A 24310-nucleotide genomic window follows, 5' to 3' on the forward strand; every position below is an offset into this window, starting at 1 on the left:
ATTGAATCATTAAAACTTCTCTTTCAATCCTCTGTTGTACATTTTCTTCATTACCAATCTTTTGTTCAACCTCCATTTTAGGTTTGTCTTCTGAACTATTATCCTGAGTGTTTGCCAAATCCTTTTTAATTTTTTGGATCTTGTCATCCAAATTCTCCTCAGTTTCTTTCATTTTAGACTCTAATAATTTAGTATTTGCATCCAACTGAATCACAAAGTCTGCTAAACCATTAGCTGTTTTTAAAATCTTTCGATCCAAAAAGTCAAACTTAGATTTCACCAATTCACCAATTTCTTTAATTTCCAGCTTAAATTTTTCATGTTGCTGATTCACAATCTCATCCCTTCTTACAATCTCCTCAAGAAGAAATTCTATTATATTAAAGTCAGGTTTCTGAGACTGGAGAGTTAGAACTTGTTGATGTAATTTGTTAATGGGGGAATCCCCCCCCACAGCCTGTTTGTCTAACTTTATAAGTCTCAGTGCCATTTTTCCACACAGACAAGATTTACTGGAAAAGAGAAAAAAAAAAGCTTTTTTCCAACCAAGATCAATATCAGATCCCCAGGAAAAAAAAAAAGAGGAAAAAACAAGAGTGAGAGTGAGGTTTTGCCTTCAATTACAGCCAGAAGTATTCACTCCGCTACTTTGTAATAGAAAACGGAAGGACTTTCCCCTTCAGCCTCTCTTCAAACCGCAGCAGTCACAGCAGCAATCGCCATTTTAAAAATCTTTTTTCCTTTCACTTCTTAAACAACTTCAATAACTTTTCTAAAATAAGAAGAATACTTGCGCTTCAGGATCAGAGGTCCAACTCACGTCTTCTTTAGTTAATTTAACAGATTTACAGGCTTGCTTTTGCCCCCTAGCTCTGCATGTAGCAGAGATCTCCCAGAGCCCGGAGCATCGGCTGGGGATACGGGAAGTCTCTTCCGCTCCCTCCCAAAAGTAAATAAAAAACTTTTGGGATTAGGCAGAGGACTCTACCCACCCCAGCTGGCTCTATCTCCGTTTCCTAATGGAAACGGAGTTTTTTCGAGCCGCCATTCCGCTGAAAAAGGCGGCTCTTACAGGCAGTGGGTTCGACGATCCCGAAGGAGCGTCCGGCGGGGACAAACAGCAAACCGGAAGTCCTCATCTCCATTTCTTAGCGTAGGGGAATCAGCATTGTCTGAAGACCTTTCCATGATCATATGGTTGGCAATGGCAGGACTATATGCTGAGGCACATGGAAAGTTATTATCTTCCCACTGAAGTGGTATCTATTTATCTACTTGCATTTGCAAAAAAATTATTCTCTCCTTATAAACTTTGACATTTCTCTTATGTCTCAAGTGCTTATGTTACTTTTTATTTGTTGTTAGTCATCCCAGGCCAGACTCATTACATATGATGAATTAAAGGTATACAGGCTGGTGAAATAGGTTGTAGGTATCATTGCTCAATGAAGAAAGTCTATATGAAAAAATACACTGTCCTATGTTATCAGATATATTCCATTGACTGACAAATCCAAGATCATTTCTAAAATATCTTCATGTATCTTTTAATACATTAATTCAGTTTCTACAGATGTTCCAATCTCTTCAAATTATCATTATTTTTCCTTTACATGTATATTATGTACAGCATATAGAATCAAAATATTCAAGTGACCTCTTTTGGGAATTCCAAAATACTGTATTCTAATTATTAAATCTGAGTTCAATTGGGTAGATTAGCAATCAAAATCCAAAAGTACAAAATAAAGTATAGCATTAGGTTAAATGAAATAAAAATAGAAGGTAATAACACAAAATGCAAACAGAAGTAAGAGGCTTTTTATTGATAATCAGTCTTATAGAAAGGTTTGAATAGTGTTAAAATCTCTTATTACTTTAATCTGCCTGGGAATATGAATTCCAGTGTATGGGAATTATTTGAGAAGCAATTCCATAGACACATTTGAGCAACAGAAATAGTTCATGAATTACTCACATGCAAGTTCCAAGGTAAGCTAGAGAGAAGAATAAAACCAATTTCTATGTTGTGGTCATTTCCATATGATTTTGAGCAAATGCCCACATCAAAAGGATAACATCAAAACCTGAAAGTCATATATAGGGCACTAGAAGAACTGTGGAGTGAAATCAAAGAAGTTGTTAAAGTTGAACATGAAAAGAGACAACCAAAGACCAAGAAACAGAAGAAGCAAACTGGATGTTAGATCAAACAGTGGAAATTGCCAATAAGAGAAAAACCAATCCAAGAAAGACAAAAGTCTCAGGAAGGAACTTGTTTAAGGAATTTGAGAGAGCTGTTTGAAGAGACAAAGAGCAGTATTGCTAAATATTGATATAGAGAGGAAGAAACAAGGAAAGTCTTCCAAAAGCTTTCTAAGCTTAGAAGGAAATTCCAGCTTTCAAAAGGATGAAATGTTAAAGGATGCCAGTAGGCAGATGGAAACTGATTCCGAGAAGATCAAACAAAAATAGAGGGAATATAATAAACTTCAATACAGTAGAGAGGCTTGTATCCAAGATATCTTAGAAGACATTCCACATTCACAAGAAATTGAGTAAAGGTTCTGACCAAACAATGTCAGTAAATCTGAAAAATGCTATAGTAACCAATAGTTGAAGAGGTTGTCTGTATACCAATGCCAGAGAGAGAGAGAGGGAGGGAGGGAGGGAGAGAGGGAGAGAGAGAGAGAGAGAGAGAGAGAGAGAGAGAGAGAGAGAGAGAGAGAGAGAGAGAGAGAGAGAGAGAGAATGAATTAACAGACGGTGGAAACTATTACACAAATCCTTAATTTTTCACATGCCAGGAAGCTAATGCTTAGGATCATCCAATGCAAATTACAACTCTCCATGCAAACAGTGGTGCCAGATGTTCAAATTGGTTTTATAAAAGGCAAACTAATAAGAAAAAGTATAGCTGAATAACAGAAAATAAAGGAAAACCAAAAATAAATCAGTATACGCTATATGAAAACAAAACTTATAATTTGAAGAAACAAGAATGGAAAGAATATTGATATTTTTGTATTTTATTACTGGAGACAATTCTTGAAACCACAGCTGACAAACCACAGAAGACAAACAAACATGAATCCAATAAAAGATAATATTTGTAGCTCAGTGTTGAAATTAGGGGTTCTTGGTGCTCTTGTTCTTGGTTATTTTTTTGCAGACATTTCATTACCCTAGGTAACATCATCAGTGCTGGTCTAAATAGATGGATAGTACAATAAATCAATTTAGAGTTTTTGTGGCACAAATGACCAGACTAAAAGTATCATATTTTGGACACATTATACAAACAACTAACACTCTGAAGAAATCTGTAAAGCTGGGAAAAGTGGAAAGAAAGAGAAGAAACAGCAAGATGGATGGACTTAATTACAGTAGCAACTAGACAATTTGTGACCTGTGGGATCATCAGAGATATTTCTTTACCAAATTCCTCAGTGTCTTCAACAATGGCAGAGTTTCTAATGTATTCTAAAAATTCAGGGAGGAATTCAGAGATTCCACAAATTAACAAAGTTGGAAGGGAATTTGTAGGTCATCTAGTCCAATCCTCCACCCAAGCATGTATCTGCCTTGAAAGTAACCCACACTGAAGTGTCAAACATCAGGAGCTGACCACAGAAAATGGTTTTTGATAATTTTTATTCAGTCATAAAGTGATTTTTGATAATTTTTGTGTCATAAAATGTTTTATAAAATTTATCAGATTTCAAGTCCATGGGAGTCATGGGTCCTGAATTGTGGATACATTCTATAATTAAGGTCATTTGAAGTATCTTGTTTGAAAAAGTTTTGCTCTATGATGCACCAGTTGAGAATTGAGAATTTCAGTAATATATAGATGGGTATACTGTTGGAAAACCTGAAAGGCCAAGATCATTCTAGAGAAGCAATTTTCATGTGATCCTTAAAAGTTGATACCAACTTAATGGCACCTAATGAATTTTTTTTGGAAATTGAAATAAGTTTGGGGAAAGGGGGCTTAAGAGTTGTTGGGATAGAAGGGAATTTTAGAGATTATGGGTTCCTTTCCAAAACTCAAATATAGTTCTGTAGCCAGAAAAAAAGTAAACCAGCATAAATGTTGCTATCTCTTTTTTTTAACCCTAACAAATGCTGGCCTCCTGATATTTCAATGTCATCAGATGGTATGAAAGCTCTCTGCCAATGAAAACATTCCTGTAATACCAATGTTTTTAATACATGGGTAGACTTGAAGACCTGTTAGAACTGTTCCCACTTCTCAAAAGAAATCTCATAGAACTTGAGGGAGACCAACAATAAAAAAAAAAAGTAGATTAGTACTACGTTGACCTCCAACCATGATAGCCCACTGGGTGACTTTGGGCCAGTCAATCTCTCTCAACCCAGGCTGCCAAACAGGATTGTTGTTGGAAAAATAGGAAGAGTGACCTCTCTCTTTAAAAGAGAGAAGAATGCATATACATAGTTGTACATCTACAATCATATTTTAAAGGGTGTAGGGTTGATGAAGCTTTACTTTAGAGATAGATGCATCCCAAAAGAGTGTTGCTATTTTTAAATAAATATCTTTGTTAATTGCCTTGAATTATCTAGAAAGGGGCTAGTTGACAATGAAAGCCAGTTTCTGAATCACAAAAAAGGGCTTTTAAACGGAATGATCATGCCATTGTATTATTCTATATATCTCTTTCTCACTCTGTGTGTTTGTGCTTTTTATCCCTTGAAAATTTCAGTGTATAGCACTAGCCCAGGTCTTTTTCTTTTGGATTGAGAGATTCTCAGTTTTCAATTCATTGAAGCAAGAGGCAGCTATCAAGAAGCAGCTATGATTTTGATATCACCAGGAAAAGAGTTGGTTCTACCCTTTCTGGCTCTGTAGGAATCATGTTCATAGCTCCACATAGTCATTTGTATTTTCTCTACTTTCTCTTTGGGAAGTTAGAGAAAAAAGAGGAAGTTTGATGGTTTCTGGCTCAGGAGTTCTTCTTGGCTAAAAACATGGATTACCTAAACACAACAGGTAAATTATGGTGTTTGAAATCCAGTTATAAAACTCTCAACAAACAATACAAACCCTGGAATCTTTTTTTATTAGTTTTGGTTGAAAACAAAGCAATTTCCTTCCATTGAAACAAAGATGATGTCAGTTTGGTGTAAAGTAAAAAGGAAATTCATCACTGAAATACCATGTGACTTTCTCTTGCTTGACTTACTAGTTAAGAAATCTGCCTTTGATTGAAGTAGTACAGGATCAAAGTATATTAATAAGATTGATCAGCCAGGAGATGCCAATGTCCAAGGAGCCAGCCAAATATACAAATATATATATTTTGTTTTGACCTTTTCCTTCTTTAGAAAATTTTAATATTTCTTTTGAATCAGGTTAGTAGAGCAGGATTCTTTAAACACTACAATAAAGCATCTTCACACTCCTAAATCCTGACCTTAATCATAGGTTTAATCTTTACATAATCAAAGAGAAAAGGGGATCAAAATTGATAGTTTTGCACATAGGCAAAAAAAATAAAAAATTAAAAAGTGGTGCTCTCTTTATGTAAATGAAGTGTATCTTATTTTGGACAAGATCTTGGTGATAGCTTAAGCTTTGTATGATAACCTATATTCAGGATTACTTCTAAAGTTTCTAGCTACAAATATGAGTAATAAGTGAGCAATCTTCCTGTATTGAATTATACCAAGGAATCTACTGCTACTGTGCTAGATCAAAGTCTTGCTACATCTATACTAACTCATGATCCATGCAGAAGCAAGAGAGAGGGACAGAGTTAACATATTTTCTCTCCAATGATTATGGCAGCAACATTGGAGTCCACCTGCCAGCAGTCAGGTTAAAATAAGTTAATCTATTCATGGTAATTGTAATGGTTCAAATATAATACAATACCATGGAACATCTCTTTATTGTATCTAGAAAAGCATAAGAATTAGACTATGGAGCAGAGTATCAAAAGGACTGAAAGCTTTTTTGGAAATCAGGGATGAGAATTTGATTGCAGGATGAATATGTGAACCATTAGTATCTCTGTTATTCACTTGCTTTTTACTGAGAAATAAAAACTTCTCCCTGGAATTTTGTTTCTATATATGGTAGCTGCAATGAGATTGTTATATGTTCAAAAGTGGAAAAGTTTAATCCTACCAGCAATGGAGAAATGGTTGGTGAAGATGACGGAATTTGCAAAGATGGCTAAATTGTCTTTTTTGATTAGAGAAAAGGCAACATCTACATTTATGACTGACTTGATGCTTTTTGCATTAAACAGAAAAAATGCACTCATGACTTGTGGTTTTGATGATTAGGAAAAAAATTAGATAACAGAAGAAATGAGCTTTTTATAATCATAGAGCAAGAGATAATTTTGTAATTCTTACATTTACTACAGAGGAAATCAAAGGCTTCTTTTTATCTTTTCTTTCTGTACTTTTGCTTTTTTATTTTTCTCTCTGTTTTCTTCATTCTGTATTAGTTTGTGTTGGTTTTTATATTTTCTTTAAAACTTCTAATAAGATATATATAAAAAGGAATCAAAACATCAAGGTACCAGAAATTTTTTAAAAAAATTAAACAAGAAATAAAAGCAAATAAAAAAGAATTAAAATGTAATAAATGTATCACACATCATGTTTGTATGCGCATTTCTTAATACAGACATTTTAACTATCCATATTTAAAATTTCAAAGCAAAATTACATTTGTACAGATCAAGCTTATCTATTGATAAGAACATTGTTAACATAGCTGATAAATGATGATCACAGTTACTATTTTTGTAGATTTTTTTCCCCAAAACTCTCTGCTGTTGTGTTTAATTTTTAACCAGAACAAATGCTCATACTTGTAATATATTTATTTTTTATTTTTATTTTTATACCGCCCTTCTCCTGCGGGACTCAGGGCAGTGCACAGCCGAGATAAAACATGACATATAAAATTTAAAAACAGTTTAAAAAACAATTAAATAATTTCGGCCCAGTAATTAAAACAACCCAATTAAAACCAAATTCAATTAAAACTGAGAGGATGGGATCAAGCCAGCCCGGCTAGATGGAATAAGTGTGTTTTCAGGGCCCGACGAAAAGTCCGGAGGTCCGATATCGTGCATATCTCAGGGGGTAGGTCATTCCAGAGGGCTGGTGCCGCCACAGAGAAGGCTCTACCCCTGGGGGTCGCCAGCCGGCACTGTCTGGCCGACGGCACCCTGAGGAGGCCCTCTCTGTGCGAGCGAACCGGCCGGTGGGACGCTATTGACGGCAGAAGGCTGTCTCGCAAGTACCCCAGCCCTAAGCCATGGAGCGCTTTAAAGGTGGTCACCAACACCTTGAAGCGCACCTGGAAGACCACAGGAAGCCAGTGCAGCTCGTGCAGGAGAGGTGTCACATGGGAGCGCCCCGTCGCTCCCATAATCCCCCGTGCGGCTGCATTCTGGACCAACTGGAGCCTCTAGGTGCACTCCAAGGGGAGCCCCATGTAGAGAGCATCGCAGTAGTCCAGGCGGGAAGTGACGAGTGCTTGAGTGACCATGCGTAGGGAGTCCCGATCCAGAAAGGGACATAACTGGTGTATCAGGCGAACCTGATAGAAAGCCCCCCTGGCCACGGCCATCATATGCTCTTCTAAAGACAGCCGTGCATCCAGGAGGACGCCTAAGTTGCGAGCCCTCTCCGTGGGGGCCAGTGATTCGCCCCCAATAGCCAGCGATGGCACCAGCTGGCTATATCGGGACACCGGAAGCCACAGCCACTCGGTCTTGGAAGGGTTGAGTTGGAGCCTGTTTCTCCCCATCCAGGACCGCACGGCCTCCAGGCACTGGGACATCACTTCAAGGGCATCGTTGGGGTGGCCTGGGGTGGAGATGTACAGCTGGGTGTCGTCAGCGTACTGATGGAACTCCACCCCAAAGCCACGGATGATCTTACCCAGCAGCTTTACATAAATGTTGAACAGAAGGGGCGAGAGGACCGACCCTTGTGGCACCCCACAAGCAAGGTGCCTCGGGTCGACCACTGCCCCCCTGTCAACACAGATTGCGACCGGTCAGAGAGGTAGGAGGAGAACCACCGCAGAACGGTGCCCCCCACCCCTAGCTCTTCCAACCGGTGCAGCATGATACCATGGTCGATGGTATCAAAAGCCGCTGAGAGGTCTAATAGGACCAGGATAGAAGAGTAACCCCTGTCCTGGGCCCTCCAGAGATCATCTACCAATACGACCAATGCCGTTTCCGTGCTGTATCCAGGCCTGAAGCCCGACTGGAACGGATCTAGATAAGCCGATTCATCCAAGTACTGAGGAAGCTGTCGCGCTACCACACTCTCAACAACCTTCACAACAAAGCGAAGGTTGGAGACTGGACGGTAATTAGCCAACACTGCTGGGTCCAGGGAAGGCTTCTTGAGGAGAGGCCACACATTAAACCAATGAATTCATTTATATTTCTCAGGAAATATGAAATAAATAATCAAGAAGATTTATTGTAAAAGATGATTGGGTAATTTTCCCAATTTCTTCAAAAACTTCTTACTAATTGGACTTGTTCATATAAATGTAGCAGTATGCTTACAACCCTGCCAGCATAATCTAGAAAGGTTATAATTTATTTAGTGTCATTTACTATCATTTTAACATTAGTGCTATTACCTATATGATATCTTCATGATCAGTTCTTCTTGCCCTGTTGAAGTAAATTTAAAAGAAATTCTGTGCCACAAAAAACTCTAATAATATTAATCAAGTTCAGATACCAGATGATCCTTGCAGAGTTTTTAAACACTTGGGTAAGAGTTTTATGATATATTAATATTACCAAGAATCCCTTGCTTTTAAGTGAAGCAGGTCTACATCATTCTTCAGCTGTTCTTAATGCTCTTAATTGATGCAATTTAGATAATTTATGAAGGAATTATTGAACTTGACTCACTTGAAACCAAATTGAACATGAAATTAGGAAGGCTCCTTTGGTAACCAACACTATGGGATGAGAAGTTGGCTGCAGTATATATAAAATGATGACATTCCTTCTTTTCCCAAACAGGAGGATTCCAAGTTATGTCCTTTGAGCAGCCAAACAACTGTCTAACAGCTGAGACCCTTTGTCTAGCTGAGCCTTCCTGCAGTACCAACTATCAGATCCTGCAAAACTGTTCCCAGCATCTTTCTAAGAACGGTTACATCTTTCTGTACCATGAAGCCAAGGACAGATGCACAGAGGCACAAATAAAAATGAGAAATAGTCATTTTCAGCACTGCAAATGTCATCAACGGGCACAGAAGAAGGAAGAGCGTTGCTTGCAAATCTACCGGGCTGTCTATTCAACTTTAACACAAGGTGTGATAGAAACATGATGATGATTGATTTTCTTGTATCACTAGAGGTAACAGAAAAAAATACCCAACATTCTGGTAGAAACAAATGCTTAGACCTAAGAGGAAAATAACTGGCATCAATTTCTGAAATCTCATTACGGTCTTTCCCAGCTTTGCCACTTGAGACTTAAGTAAAGAACCTGGAGACTGAAGTCCCAACCCCCTTATGCTCAGGGCCATAAGGAGTACTGTATATCATAATAAGTTACAATCTGTTAGAAAGGCTTGCAATACATACATGTGTTTTATGCCTTAAAAGATAAGAATTACAATGCCACATTTTGGCAATGAGAAAGAGGTGGTTGTTGTCCAGGAACCAGAAAAAGGGGCTGGGATCAAAGACCCCATTTGGAAGTGTCTTCTTTTCTTAAGATTAGCCCTCAGACTGAGCTATTTGCAGGCGAGAGCAAAGATGACTTTTTTTTTAAAAAAATATTTTTTATTGAATATTTTATATTTTTAAAACCAAAAACATAATAGAAAAAGACAAAAAAAATGAAAAAAGAAAAAAGAACATACACATAGACATACACCAAACGGTAAAATACAAAACATAAATAACAATATTATATAATATTTTACAACTTTCTGCATCGACAATTATCTTTACTTTTAAATTCAATCTTCCTAATCATTCTCTTATTCTTGTGTAACCATACTGAGCATTCTTATAAACTAAATTGTTATATATACTTACATCTTATTTATTAACATAGCCAATATTGACTTTTGTTGTAGATTGGAATCCCATTGGCAGACTCCCTGGTTCAAACTCGGCAGAAACTATCTAGATGCTTGACACAGCATGGCTAGCTAAAAATCTTTATTGCATGCTGAATGAATCCCCTTTAAGCAAGAGATCACCTTCTGTCAATATGCAACTGTTGTCCCTTTTTATACCCATTATAGTTTAAATTCAGCACTACCCCACCCACCCACACATCTCAATGGGCATTTTGCTTTGCCATTTTCAAGGGTGTTGGTCCCTTCTACTGTATCCTCCCATCCATCAGCCAGTAGAAAAACAAACTGGTGTAGATTTTGTTGATCCCATCACTAATCTCAGTTACTGTCCCTATTTCCTGTATAGCAAAGGTTATTTTCCCACCCTGCTGGGCCAAAGAGGTCATAGTTGAGGAAAGGGGCATGAATGGACAGAAAAAAAATATCTTTGTATCTGAGCAAGTTACTGGATACATTAGCATAGGACCGTGATGGCGAACCTAAGGCAAGCGTGCCAGAGGTGGCACGTAGCGCCCTTTCTGATGGCATGAGAGCCGTTGCCCCAGTTCAGTTCCCCTGCACATGCACATGCGCCTCCCACTGTCCAGCTGGTCTTTGGGTCTCTGCTGTGTGGGGGCCGGGACTCTTGCAGGAGCTGCACCACGGGGGGAGGGGTGCATGCACGGGGGACGCGCTCACATTGCATTTCAGAGGTTCAGGCACATGGGCAAGCACGCTTTGGGCACTCAGTCTGAAAAAGGTTAGCCATCACTGGCGTTGGAGGCACAGTATATTTCTTCCTGGAGATAAAAGCAGGGCACCTACCTTTTAGATAGTAATCTCATAGGATGTGCTAAAGGGCTTGTTACTTAATGAAAGAAAATCTAGTAAATCCTGGATGATGATGCTTCATAGTGCTTTACAGCCCTCTCTAAGCAGTTTACAGAGTCAGCATATTGCCCCCAACAATCTGGGTCCTCAGTTTACCCACCTCGGAAGGATGGAAGGCTGAGCCAACCTTGAGCCTAGTGAGATTCGATCTGCCAAATTGCTGGCAGCCAATGATCAGCAGAAGTAGCCTGCAGTACTGCATTCTAACACTGCGCCACCACGGCTCATATAAAATCAATGATGTTACCATTGAGTTGTGTCTTTCCATTTCTTCTGATCTTGCACTATTCCTTTTTCTATTCTCTGGGTGTATCAGCTTTGACAGTGTCCAGCCACCATGTGTCAGAGTTCCAAGTAACCCTCCCAACAAAATCAAAACTCTGAGACTGGCATACCTTATTTCTTTTTACTGCAAACTCTTCCAAACATAATTACTTTCACCAGTGAATCTCTGTTCATGACATGGCCAAAATAAGTGCAGTATATTTTTGCAATTTTTTTCCCTTCTAGTGACATGTCTGGTGTTATGCACTCCAATACTTTCTTGATGCTCACTTTTGCTGTCCAAGGAATACACAGGTGCCTTCTTCAGCATTAAAGCTTATTATTAGCACATGACATTGTTTCATTAGCCAGGAGACTACAATGCTATTGCAGAGTAGTAGTTTGGCTGTCAGTTTACCAGCTGTATTGTAGGACACGCTCCTACACTTCCCAAAGTGCATCACAGGAGGAAGAGCTGGCTTCGCACCAGAAAGAAAGTCAGGTGGCTTTTTCTGCAGTGTCATCCTAGCCCCTTCCTCCCTTCCCTGGAGCTGCTTCATAAATGGGCGCTGCCAGGAAGGTTAAAAATGGCAGGAATCTGACTGACTGCCCGGAGCATCAACTCATCCCCCTCCCTCCCATGGAAGTGGTACCTACTTGTATAGAACATGCTTTCAAACTGTTAGGTGGACAGAAGCTGAGGCGAGTGACAGGAGCTCACCCCGTCGTACAGTGCTAGGACTCGAATCGCTGGAACAGAGACTATCTCCAGGCACTGCTTTTTTGATGGTACATACTTTAGCTTTGACTTTTGCCACCAACACTTCATGATCTAAGTCACAATTATTAAGGATATGTGTCCGACATATATAATGTGAAGACAAATAAATAATTGAAACTATTTTATTTTGGAACCTATGTTAAGAACCTAAAACATTACACTGCTTCATATTGTTTTAGATAAATAGTAGCTGAGCATAATTCTACTCACTATATATTATAATATGTTATTAGCAATTAAGTTCAATAATGTTAATATTCAGATCAGTTGTTCTTTTATAATGTTTGCCTCCCAAACTAACTGTTTACTGTGTAAACTGTGTAATGTACACTTTGCTGTGATCAGGCAAGCCCATTTTCTAAAACTCTTGTTTTTAGATAATGGTTTCTCATAATCTCTTGGGAACCTTTCAGTACTCTAGCAGATAAAATTATATTTTTTTATGTTGTACAGATGACTTTCATTTGGAGGTGCTTCCCCATAGGGATATAGCAAACAAAGAAGCTGTGAAGATAAAATACAACAAGCTGGCAACTCGTGTCTCAGGTAGAATTTATATCAACCATTCGCAATCTTTAGCATACTGCCTGGAATCCCTTAGGATTAAGATAGTAAAAAAAATCTTAGAAGAAATTAAATAAATTCAGGTCTCTTTTTTTCCCACCTATAAATTGCATGTAGGGTAAATCTGAGATAGAGGCAAATATTTGATAGGTAATTTTAAAGATAGCTTCAAGAACATTAATGCATAGAGGTAGACAAAGACATTTCTTTGAACCCCCAGTTTTCTACTCTAACCAAAACCATTACTTTCACAGAAAGAGAAGCCAAATTTCCCTCCACTCTAATTAATCTGTAATTTTCCAAAATCAGACTCTCACCCATAAAGTGATGCCTCCACAATTATCTCTCATACTGTCAATCAATGCAAAACAAGCCGCCACATAAAACCAAAAGTAAAATATCTTCCAAATCTATCACCTTATTTATCTCCACACATAAGCTTATTACATCTAAGGTTACTTTTTATCCAAATAGCTATCCATTCCAATATAGCTATGTGCCCCATCCACCCATCTCTTGCATGGAATCCCAGCTTTGCCTTCTACAATACCAGCTGACTTTCTAAATACTTAATTGCATTCTCAGGTTTTTTTTTTTCCTGTTATTCTGTCCAGTTTCCAAAAGAATATCCCCCAGACACCTTTTCCTTTTCACCTGGCTAATTGAAGAACAACTGTTTCCCAGCCCAATTCTTTTATTCTGAAGAATCATCTGAGTCCAGAGAATATGTTGCCCAGGGGTGGCACATTGCCAACTCCAGCAGTTTATCCAACTAACTATTATTCAGACTACTGACAAAAATGCTGAACGCTGAAGAACCTATGAAGAACCTACTTTCCTCAATTCTCAATTCATGCAAAAAATATTATAGATTTTCAGAAGGAAGAGACATTATTTCAAACATTCCCACTTATTTTTTCTTATTTCATAATTTATTTAATTAAGCCAGTGGTGTGTATGACACTTTTACAGAGTTGTCCCAAGGAGCTTTCTGTCCTAAATTTGACATAGGATAAATAACAAAGAAAAAGAGTTGGGTTAAACAGAAAAAGAATTCATCTTTGAATTGTAGAGAGATTCTGGCAATTGTCTTTTTTCTTTAATCTCCTTTGGCAAATCATTTCTGGAGTTTACTGTTACCTCGTTGTGTTTCTATGGATTTATAGGTTCCCATAGAACCAAAAATAGGCCAAATTCCTGTGTGCTTGCTGCTAATACTTGCCAATTGGACCACAAATGCATGCGTCATCGCTCACAGTATGCTCAGGCCTGCACTACAGGATACCCCTGTGATCAACGCGCATGTCACCGAAATCTGAGATACTTCTTTGAGAAGATTGGTGTGGAATTCACCAAAAGGCTCCTGTTTTGTCCTTGCCAAGATGAAGCTTGTGGGGAACGACGCTGGCAAACCATCGTCCCACAATGTTCTTTCCTGAGCAGCAGCAAGCCCAATTGCCTCCTCTTGCTGGACGCCTGCGTCAAGGATAATACCTGCAGGTGAGTCTAATGGAATGATTATCTGAGTAAGTTTCATGGCATATGCGCATCTGAATATTAACGTCTATAAGAGCAGTAAAACGGATGTGTTACAATTCTGATAGTGTGATGTACCTATTTAAAAAGTACACACGCTCACATAACCCATCCAGAAGTGGCCACAAGGGGTTTAATATCATGTCCACTCGTGACATCAATGTTTCACTACAATCCCTAAGGTCCTTCATTATTTTTATGAAAATGGGGGAACTATAGTGCAATCTCCCACTTAAAAAAAAATCCTTGATTTTGATTTACCTTATCAAATACTTGGAAAACATAAATAATTTTGGGTTAATAAAGGGGTTTGTCATTCTGATAGTTGTGTCTCCTGTCAGATCCCGGCTGGCTGGTTTCCAAGAAAAATGCAAACCGTTACAGGCATTAACAGATAGCTGCTCTCCGCTGAATTATGCAGCATGCCTGCAGGCTTACATGAAGATGATTGGTATGTGTTGGAACTGGTGGAATTTATTGGGAAGTTTAATAGAAAATCTTTTCTGACTTTGACCAGTGTTGTCCAAATGGGTCTCCATACTCCCATCATAAATGCCTCTATTTCTATAATCCTTTGCCTGGGTAGCTCTAGCCACAGGGTGCTGAAATCAATACATCTTTTGATTTATTTTAGTAAGACTTATGCTTCAATCATTGATAGTAATCCATAATAGAATAGAATAGAATAGAATAGAATAGAATAGAATAGAATAGAATAGAATAGAATAGAATAGAATAGAATTCTTTATTGGCCAAGTGTGATTAGACACACAAAGAATTTGTCTTGGTGCATATGCTCTCAGTGAACATAAAAGAAAAGATACATTCATCAAGAAACATAAGGTACAACATTTAATGATAGTCACAGGGTACAAATAAGCAATCAAATCATATTAGGAAACAGTCAATTTAAATCATTAGGATACAAGCAACAAGGTTACAGTCATACAGTCATAAGTGGGATGAGATGGGTGATAGGAACAATGAGGAGATTAATAGTAGTGCAGACTTAATAAATAGTTTGACAGTGTTGAGGGAATTATTTGTTTAGCAGACTGATGGCATTCGGGAAAAAACTTCTTGTATCTAGCCGTCTTGGTGTACAGTGCTCTATAGCGTTGTTTTGAGGGTAGGAGTTGAAACAGTTTATGTCCAGGATGTGAGGGGTCTGTAAATATTTTCACAGCCCTCTTTCTGACTCATGCAGTTTACAGGTCCTCAATGGAAGGCAGGTTGGTAGTAATTGTTTTTTCCTTAGTGTTTTTCCTTAGTGTCTCACTGTAGAATATCCCCAACATAAGTTGTTGGCAGTTAAATAACTATCAATACACTATATGGACTGAAACCTCTCTGAGAAAAAGGTGGTGCAGGTTGTTTATTGAAACTAGTTTATTTCCAGATCAGAATTATATAGTCTTAGGGTGCTGACTGAAAAGAATGATTCACCAGCTTTATTGCACGTTTAAAGAAAATAGTTCTGTGGTTTTATATTTAGCCTTTTTGGTTTAGGAATTAAAAGGTAAATCTCTGTTAAAACTATATTTGGTTTCTTAAAACTATGTTTTAAAACTATCTTGATTAAAATTATCTTGTAATTTCATAAACACATCTATGTAGTTTTCTTGACAATAACATGCACCTGACCTACTTTATTCTGGGTTGTCTGATTTTATTGTATTGCTTTATTTGAAACAGGTACATCTTTGACCCCCAATTATGTGAGCAATTCCAGTACTGAAATCACACTTTGGTGTTCCTGTACAAACAGTGGCAATCATAAAGAGGACTGTGATCAAATCCTTAACTTATTTTCCAGCAACAAGTGTCTCAGTAAGTCAATATTGAATATGAATATTAGGGCAGATCTTGATTTTTCTAACCGCAAAAGTTTCCCAATGAAATAGATTGGCAGAGGATTCCATGGAGAAATGAAAGTAGATTTCTATGCAGTGTAAAATTAAACTTGAAAGTTATTGCTAGAGGACTTTAATAAATACTCCATGTATATCCCACCAGTCTTTCAATGGTGTTCAGGTCCATTACAGATTTTCATAAAGATTGGAGAAATTCATGGAGGACAGATCTGCCAGGTATTGTTAGGATACTAAACTAGGAGTCCACATTCAGAGACTGCAGATGAGATTTATTCATTTTTTACATTTATACCCTGCTGCAATCTCAAAGGATATTGAAAATATAAAAAATATGCTGTTCTTGCCTTCATTCCCTAGTTTCAATTTATCCAATACCTTTAATTTCTTTCGTATTTTGGAAAGAAAATTTGAAGCTAGACTTTTATTCCGATACTATATATTGCAATAAGCAATATACACTATATTGCATATTGTATTTTTATCTCATTAATTATAATTAATAATTGTTACTTTATTAATATCTTACTTCATTAATTACATCTGCATTCAGTAAGAGAAGTTGATGCTGATACTGGAAAGGTGACAGTCAGTCACCTGAGCACTAAAAGTATATTTGTTTTCTATCCCCATCATTGCCTATAGAGTTTAGAAAGTTAAGCCTTGTAAGATAAATATTTTTCACTCTTGTAAAAGTGAGGTTAAACATTGGTTTCAATTCTTAATGTTTCACCTTTTTAAATTGTAAAAAATGCTTATGAAAAAAGTTCTTTGTGCTTCTTGATTAATTTTTAATTATGATTCATTATCAGATTCTCTTATCCTCTTTGGAAGGGAAGAAAGACATATGCCTGAACTTGATTGATAAATTCCAATCCCTGCCAAGCCTGGTGATATATTACACCAGGAATAGTTTTCTTGATCAAGAGCAATATACAGTGAGTTAATTGCCAAAATGCTCTTGCGTTAAAGCCAAAAATCGATGAGTAAAGAAACTGCAGGTTCCTGTGTAGCCAAAGAAGAATGGAAAATGCCTGCTAATTTTTGATAGAGACTTGTGAAAAATATAAATACAATAATTTATCAGCATATTTACTCTGCTAAACCTAGAGCCTTCAACCAATGGCTCAGAATTTGTATAATGGACGTATGAGCAGTTAGAGCTCCTCAACACTCTTCCATATTCTCTGTGTCACAGATAATGCGATCCAAGCGCAGATGAATCTTGGCCAAAAGAATAAGGACCAGCCGCAATTCACCCCTTCCTTAGACATTCAAGGAGATGGCACCAGTACAATGTTCACTGAAAAACTGTATCAGGTAAGTTAATTATGTTAATTAAACAATACTATAACTGAAATCAGAGATATGACTCTAAAATTACCAGCTTTCAGTTAAATATATTCTGAGAGGTTTTCACCTTCCAAAGAGGCTTCCAGAAAATCCAACAGAAAAAAAGGGGAGGAAGAGAGAATTTAAATGAGAGATATCCAATCAGAATTTAATGTTTTCCCTCTTTCTCTGTCTCCCTTTATAGGAACCTGAGGTGAAGGAAGAGAAGAAAGATTCAGAAATTCTTACCCTCAACCAAGAATCACCCCAAAATTCTGAATATCCCAGAGCTCAGTTTTCCTCACTCATTTTGATCTTAACCTTAGTCTTCTTATTTCTTGGCCCACCTTAACCTAATCTGAATTTCATTGCTACTATTGTATATTTCCTTGAGAAGGGGAAACTGACTTGTTTCATGCAGAGAGGAAGCATTGGTCCCTGCATATTTGTTTAACCTTCTATCAGCACAGTGGGCCTTTGACTCATTTTTGTATACAGTTGCAATAGAAGCCAGCGGGAGATGATTCAGATTACCTCCCCGCCCTGCAAAAAAGGCAAGCAGATAGGAGATTCTAGGGAACTAGTTTTTAAAATCTAAATCAGGGTAAAATTTTTATATTCCAAGATATCCTCTTTAAGAAGACAAAGAAAAACTGGTTCATCCTTACTCTGTTAAATGATGTACAATTTCTGGCCAAAGGAAAACCCCAACATCTGGATTATTTTCAGGACTATGTTGTAGAATAGTCTTTTTTTTAATCAGCCAAGGCAAAAATGTTATGTTAAGGGCATGATACTGAACTGTAGCCTCTGTACATGGTTTCTTGTTTGACCAACTAATCTTAAAATGTTAACTGTTCAGGGGAAATTTAAATCACCTGAGCCAAGATGGATTTATGTATTTTTTTCAATAAAATGGATCTTTCTTAGCAATAGCTACAAAGTCCAGATTTTCACAAGAGTCTGCATGCAAGCTAAGATTTTATGCACCAACAGATTCCTAGATGCATCAAATGTTGTTTGCCATAAGTTAGCATCCCCTTACATACCTTTCTGTACATTGTGTAGAATTAAAAATTATCCATGATCTGACAATTGTGGATGTAGAAACTGTGATATTATATGTTGTTCTTTTAAACTGCAATGGTATGTTGTTAATGCTGTTTATAGATTACTTATTTACATTTCTTATATGGACACTGCCATGAGAAACTTTCAAGTTTTGAAAGAACTATCAAGAAAATTCAGTAGTTCTTCACTGCATCTCTTTCCTTCTTACTATAAAGAACTGGAATGTTGTGGCTGTGAAGTTGCCTGTCATATGTGCAAGGATTAAGACTGTGCTGCATTCCATAGTGGTGGTTATTCTAAAACAAAGTTGTAACACAACGTATAATTGTAATAATTCTCTACATCTTAGCATGTTGTGCACTTTTTTATTGTGGCATAGGTTTTGTCTTCTGAACAGTGAAGGATGTGGAGCTTCATCTTCATTTACTGTATATTTAGTATCAAAAAATGAAGACCTTATTTGCACGGATTCCTACACCATTCTGCAGTAACAATGGCACCTATTATGGAAATTATAAAAGAATTTGTCCCCTTTTTAAATTTGCAATTATATTTATAAAAAAAAATTGGAAGCATGGCTTATTTTTTAAAAAAGGCAAGAAATTGTTATCAGAAGGAATATAACAATATTAAATCTTAACAATTTTTAAAAACAATTCTGACTGTAAATAAAACATTAGAACATATTATAGACTGGAATTAAGCATTTGAACTTTTGTACAAATTCTGAAGATGGGGAGTTATAGAATTCATTTAGATAAAGTTAATAATTTTGCAATATTAGGAATAGTCTACAATTTCCATTAAGAAGACATGACAAAAATGCAAAGTATTGGAAAGCCCTAAAATTAAACTTTGTAATAAGTAAAAAGGTAAAGATAATTTTAAAAAAATCATAGCATTGTTTTCCATGATTGACTTTCTGCAGTTATTACATTGATAATAAATTAATAATAAAGTAGAAACATGATTATGAATACAGGAAATGTATACGAATTGTACTTCTAGCTCTTGTAGAGCTAGAGGTACAATTCGTATACATTTCCTGTATTCATAATCATGTTTCTACTTATATCTGTTATCTTATACATGTTTGACAACCTAATTATAATGAATTAAGAAACTAAGTTTTCAAGAGGGATGTGGTGGCTCAGTGGCTAAGACGCTGAGTTTGTTGATCGAAAGGTCGGCAGTTCAGCAGTTCGAATCCCTAGTGCCACGTAACAGGGTGAGCTCCCATTACTTGTCCCAGCTTCTGCCAACCTAGCAGCTCGAAAGCACATAAAAAATGCAAATAGAAAAATGGGGACCACCTTTGGTGGGAAGGTAACAGCATTCCGTGCATCTTCGGCGTTTAGTCATGCTGGCTACATGACCACAGAGATGTCTTGGGACAGCGCTGGCTATTCAGCTTTGAAACGGAGATGAGCACCGCCCCCTAGAGTTGGGAACGACTAGCACATATGTGCAAGGGGAATCTTTACCTTTACCTTATAGGTTTTCAAGGGTGTGGTCCTGGTATAGCACCCATATACATCAACAAAACTCTGATAAACTGTTCACTTGGGCTGCACATTTAGGCTTCTCTCTCCTTCCCCTAGATAGGAGGAGAATGTCCCAATCAATCCATAGGCCTCATATACCTATGTATATGGTAAGTGGGAGAACAAGATATTGAAAGGTGTGGTATTGCAACTATCAAGGTCAATGTTTATCAACTGTGGCAACTTTTAAGTTTCATGAATTTCAACTTCCAGAAATTCTAGTGACTGGAGAATTCTGGGAATTAAAGTTCATAGATCTTAAAGTTGCCATGGTTCAGGAACATTGGCCTGGGACATACCAGTGAGCATTTTCAGCTAAAGTATTGTTCCTCCTCTATTTACTTATATTGTTCTAATACTTATTTCATATTTCTTATATGGTTATATTGATTTTATTTTATATAATATTGAATACATCAACAATTCCCATGCCTCTCCTGAAAGGAGAAACTGCAGAACACTAGACATTCCTAAAATGTTATCAAATGTCTATAGTATATTGTCTAGGTCTCTTGGCAAACATAAAAGAAGTGAGAGTATTCTGAATTACTGTAATAAAAATTCCAATATCTTGTACGTGTGATTCAGCTTATAATGTCAAAAATAAAGTTTACTTTACAACTCTGGGCGTCTTGTTTCCCCCCCTTGAATTCAGCAAGAGATGTATTGAATGTCAGTACCTCTGTGATGATTCTACAATACAGACAGCTCTTAATCTCAGTTATGAAAATGGAACTAAGCCTATCAGTAGTCTCATCACTGTTTGCACTATTCAGTTGTGTGCATATAACTAGACCCAGAAAACATTATTCCTCAGCTATTTTGAAAGTAGGTTGTTACTTCATGAGAGGTATTTCCCCAAAGACATGAAGTAAAAAGACACTCTCACATTGCAAGAATTAAGTTTCCTTTAGAGATTTCCGTATTTTAGAGCTAATTAAGATTTAGAAAATGCTAAGAGCTAAATTGTTCATATGACTACAGAGTTGGAAAAACATCTGATTTAATATTATTTCTTGAATCCTTGGAGGAGTTTCCAGTTGATACAGTATATTCTATTGGTAGAAAATGTGGATCCTAGGTGTCTTCTGCTTATCTGAGCTTCATAAAACTAGGAAAGTTTGAGTAATAAAACAAGTGAGATAATTTGAAATGCAGAATGTAAGTGGAGAAAGACATACAAATTAATAAAGCCTAGATCTCACTTTAGATCCTACGCTGAGTGACAATGGATAAATGTACATTTCACAATAAGCACTCTAGTGCAATCTAAACAAATTGGATTGGGTCTTATAAGTGATTTTAGCTAGTTGCAAGTATCGGAGCATGTTTCTTTGTAATATCAAGCATTTTGAGTTTGAAAAAAATCTTCAGTTACAATTTGGTCTAAATTACATAAAATTTCAAATGTAACATTGCATCTAGTGTGTTGCTTTTAGAAATGAAAATTGAATTAGCACAGAAGCCAATAAGTAATGAGATCAGAATTGGTATACAGAGGAATACATTCTTTTCTTAGATCTCTTCCAAAGCAAGATCTCTTGTTGAGAGATGGGAAATTTTCATAGCTACCAATGTTACCAGCCCTGGTAACCCCCATATGACTTTTGCTAGAAACTCTGGATCTAGGAAAATACTAGGAAGTATCATTGTTTACTCTTCTCTCTTCGAATAAGTCACACAAATAGTTCTTGGTTAAGAAAGGTAAGTGGGACTGGACTTTGCATCACTAAGCAATGCAGTTGTAAAACATCATGTGACTGCATTGGTGGGTTTCTACCAGTTCACACCGTTTTGGGCGAACCGGTAATGGCGAGAGGCTCCGCCCACCCGCCCAGACGTCATCACGGACACATTGCGCACTGCGCACGAGTGAAGCAAGAGTGCATGTGTGCTCCCGGTTCTGAACCGGTAGTGAAGGTAACTGAAACCCACTACTGGACTGCATCACTTAGCAACAGCAGTTTTGCCACTTGCAGTTGCTGCTGTTAAATGAATCCCATAATGTTAAAGTGCAAGGTCACATGGTCGCCATTTGCAATCTCTTGTCCACTTCCCCATTGACTTTGTGAGAAAGCAGCAGAGGAGGTCGCAAATGGTGATTGGATGAGTATGGGACATTATGTCTTAATTGGGAGCTGGTTGCCAAGTGTCCAAATCATAATCATATAACCGTGGGAATGCTGCAATGGCTTGAAATTTTAGGACCAGTTATAACTTCCACTTGTTGGAAATGTGCCATTGCACATTTTGTCAGTGAACAAATGTTCATTAAACAAGTATTTGAATAAGTGGCATTACACCTCCCAATATTTCCAAATTGAAGCAGGAAAAAAAGATGGGCTATATGCCTGGTCTTACATTGGACAGCTATGTTGACTTTTGATGCTATCGGCTCTGATATTCTCTTAGAGCACTTGAATTGAGGTAGGAGACAATTATATTGATCTGCTTATATTTAGCAAATGGACCTGTTATGTTGTGGTTTTATCCTTTGAAACATCAAGCTCTATTTTCTGTTCCATGCCTTTCCACATTTACATTACACTAAAGCTGTCTGAAGAAACGAAGTTATATGCTTGCTTTTGATAGCTGGCAATATTTTTCATCTAACCTAGATTGATCCTGTTAAGTTGGGTGAATGAGGACGCAGCAAGCCAGAGTAGCGAGTGACAACAGCTCTTTATTGTATAGTGAGAATCCAGCAACTGACCCAGGGAGCCAGCTCCCTTTATATACCTTGCAGCTGTGGTGGTCAGGCAATCAGCTGAGGGTCAGTTAATTCGAACTTCCTGCCAAACAAACCTATTTACATAACAGATCCTGAACTAGGTGAGAGGATGGAAATATTACTCATGAGCAGCCACTAATCAGAGAGGAAAAAGCAGTGATTGACTATTTCTGTATCAGTTGCAGTATCCCTTAATGATCAGCTTTACAATCTGGGAAGTAGTATTAAATGAGGCCTTAATTTTGAATGAAGTACAAAGCCTGTTTAATCAAGCATTCATCTGCCAGATACACTTTTACCATATTTTAGTAACAGTGATCATTGTGATATACCTCATAAGAGAGAATTTGGAGAAGGGAACATAATGAACACTACTGATTTCCTAGGGGAAAGTCATAATAATAATAATAATAATAATAATAATAATAATAATAATAATAACAACAACAACAACAACAACAACAACAACAACAACAACAACAACAATAACAACTTTATTATCATTGTACGTGTATACACCATATACCCATACAACGAAATTCACTTAACACCCAAAGACCAGGTCCAACACACATAACAATCCCCAAACATATCCCCACCCACCACAAATTCCCCACCCCTAAACCACCCAAATAAAATAAAAGGAAGGGGGTTTAACTTGTCTTCTCAACCCTGCCTCGTGGATACACATACATCTTAATCCTAAAACACTTTGCAAAGCAAATATAACTGTAGTGAGCTACAAGATAAAGCCTTCTTTTGAAGAAAGGATAAACAACTTACTGTACTTTGTGTTTCCTTAATCTCTCAATTCTTACTTTAGTCATGCAAAAGCTAATGGAACGATGATATAACTTTTGTTGTTGTTCAGTTGCGTCTGATGTTTCACAACCCCATGGACCATAGCATGCCAGCCCCCACTTCCCCTACACTGTGCTTTCCTGTCTCCTGGAATTTGCCTAAATTCATTGTGTCAATGACGCTATCTAACCATCTCGTCCTCTGCCATCCCTTTCTCCTTTTGCCTTCAATCTTTCCCACCATCAGGGTCTTTTCCAAGGAGTCCTCCCTTCTCATTAGGTGGTATTTGAGCTTCAGCTTCAGTATCTGTCCTTCCAAAGAACAGTCAGGATTCCTTTAGGAAACTTATTACTTTGGCTATGTTTTAATTGCTAAAAGCAATTGTTTTAGCAAAATGGTGACAGAAGTGAATATATGGCTGCATTCACATTTCAGGTATTATTATCAAATGCATCACAGTTACATGTCATGGGTGTTACCTATGCAGTTTATATCAACATGGTATTTCTGGTCCTGTTTCAGGGAGCTAATTTTAGCTTTCATAGAGAGCAGCTTGAGCACCATGAAAGCCTATAATTTGTTCAGAAATCATGATGGTGTTCACAAACTAAACATCAGTAATGAGCCAATGAATCAAAGTTGTTTTGCTTCTAAAAAGCTATTCTCCAGATGCAGCTAGATACAAGTGACACATTACTTTTGAAGTGTACATTTTAAAAGCAAATATTTTCTATTTCTAAAATACTCCCAAAGAAATTGTTTGCTTTGTTGTGATTTAATATTATAGAAAAGTACAGAAATGGCTATAAATAAGGCTAT

General features: G+C 37.2%; 1 protein-coding gene across 1 annotated transcript in view; it reads left to right on the plus strand.

The window, feature by feature from the left end:
* GFRA3 (GDNF family receptor alpha 3) overlaps window positions 1-18453 on the plus strand; it is a 29428-nt gene extending 10975 nt beyond the window's left edge. The window contains exons 2-8 of the mRNA XM_070933779.1: window positions 9051-9344; window positions 12495-12587; window positions 13772-14105; window positions 14483-14592; window positions 15837-15971; window positions 17211-17332; window positions 17550-18453. Of these exons, the coding sequence (XP_070789880.1) occupies window positions 9051-9344; window positions 12495-12587; window positions 13772-14105; window positions 14483-14592; window positions 15837-15971; window positions 17211-17332; window positions 17550-17696 (1235 nt within the window). The 3' untranslated portion in view covers window positions 17697-18453. The remainder of the gene's footprint in view (window positions 1-9050; window positions 9345-12494; window positions 12588-13771; window positions 14106-14482; window positions 14593-15836; window positions 15972-17210; window positions 17333-17549) is intronic.
* Window positions 18454-24310: the final 5857 nt, after the last annotated feature.

This window comes from Pituophis catenifer, unplaced genomic scaffold, assembly GCF_029215685.1.
Source record: "Pituophis catenifer annectens isolate HBS135680 unplaced genomic scaffold, rPitCat1.0.hap2 SCAF_2, whole genome shotgun sequence".
Classification (NCBI taxonomy): Eukaryota; Metazoa; Chordata; class Lepidosauria; order Squamata; family Colubridae; genus Pituophis; species Pituophis catenifer.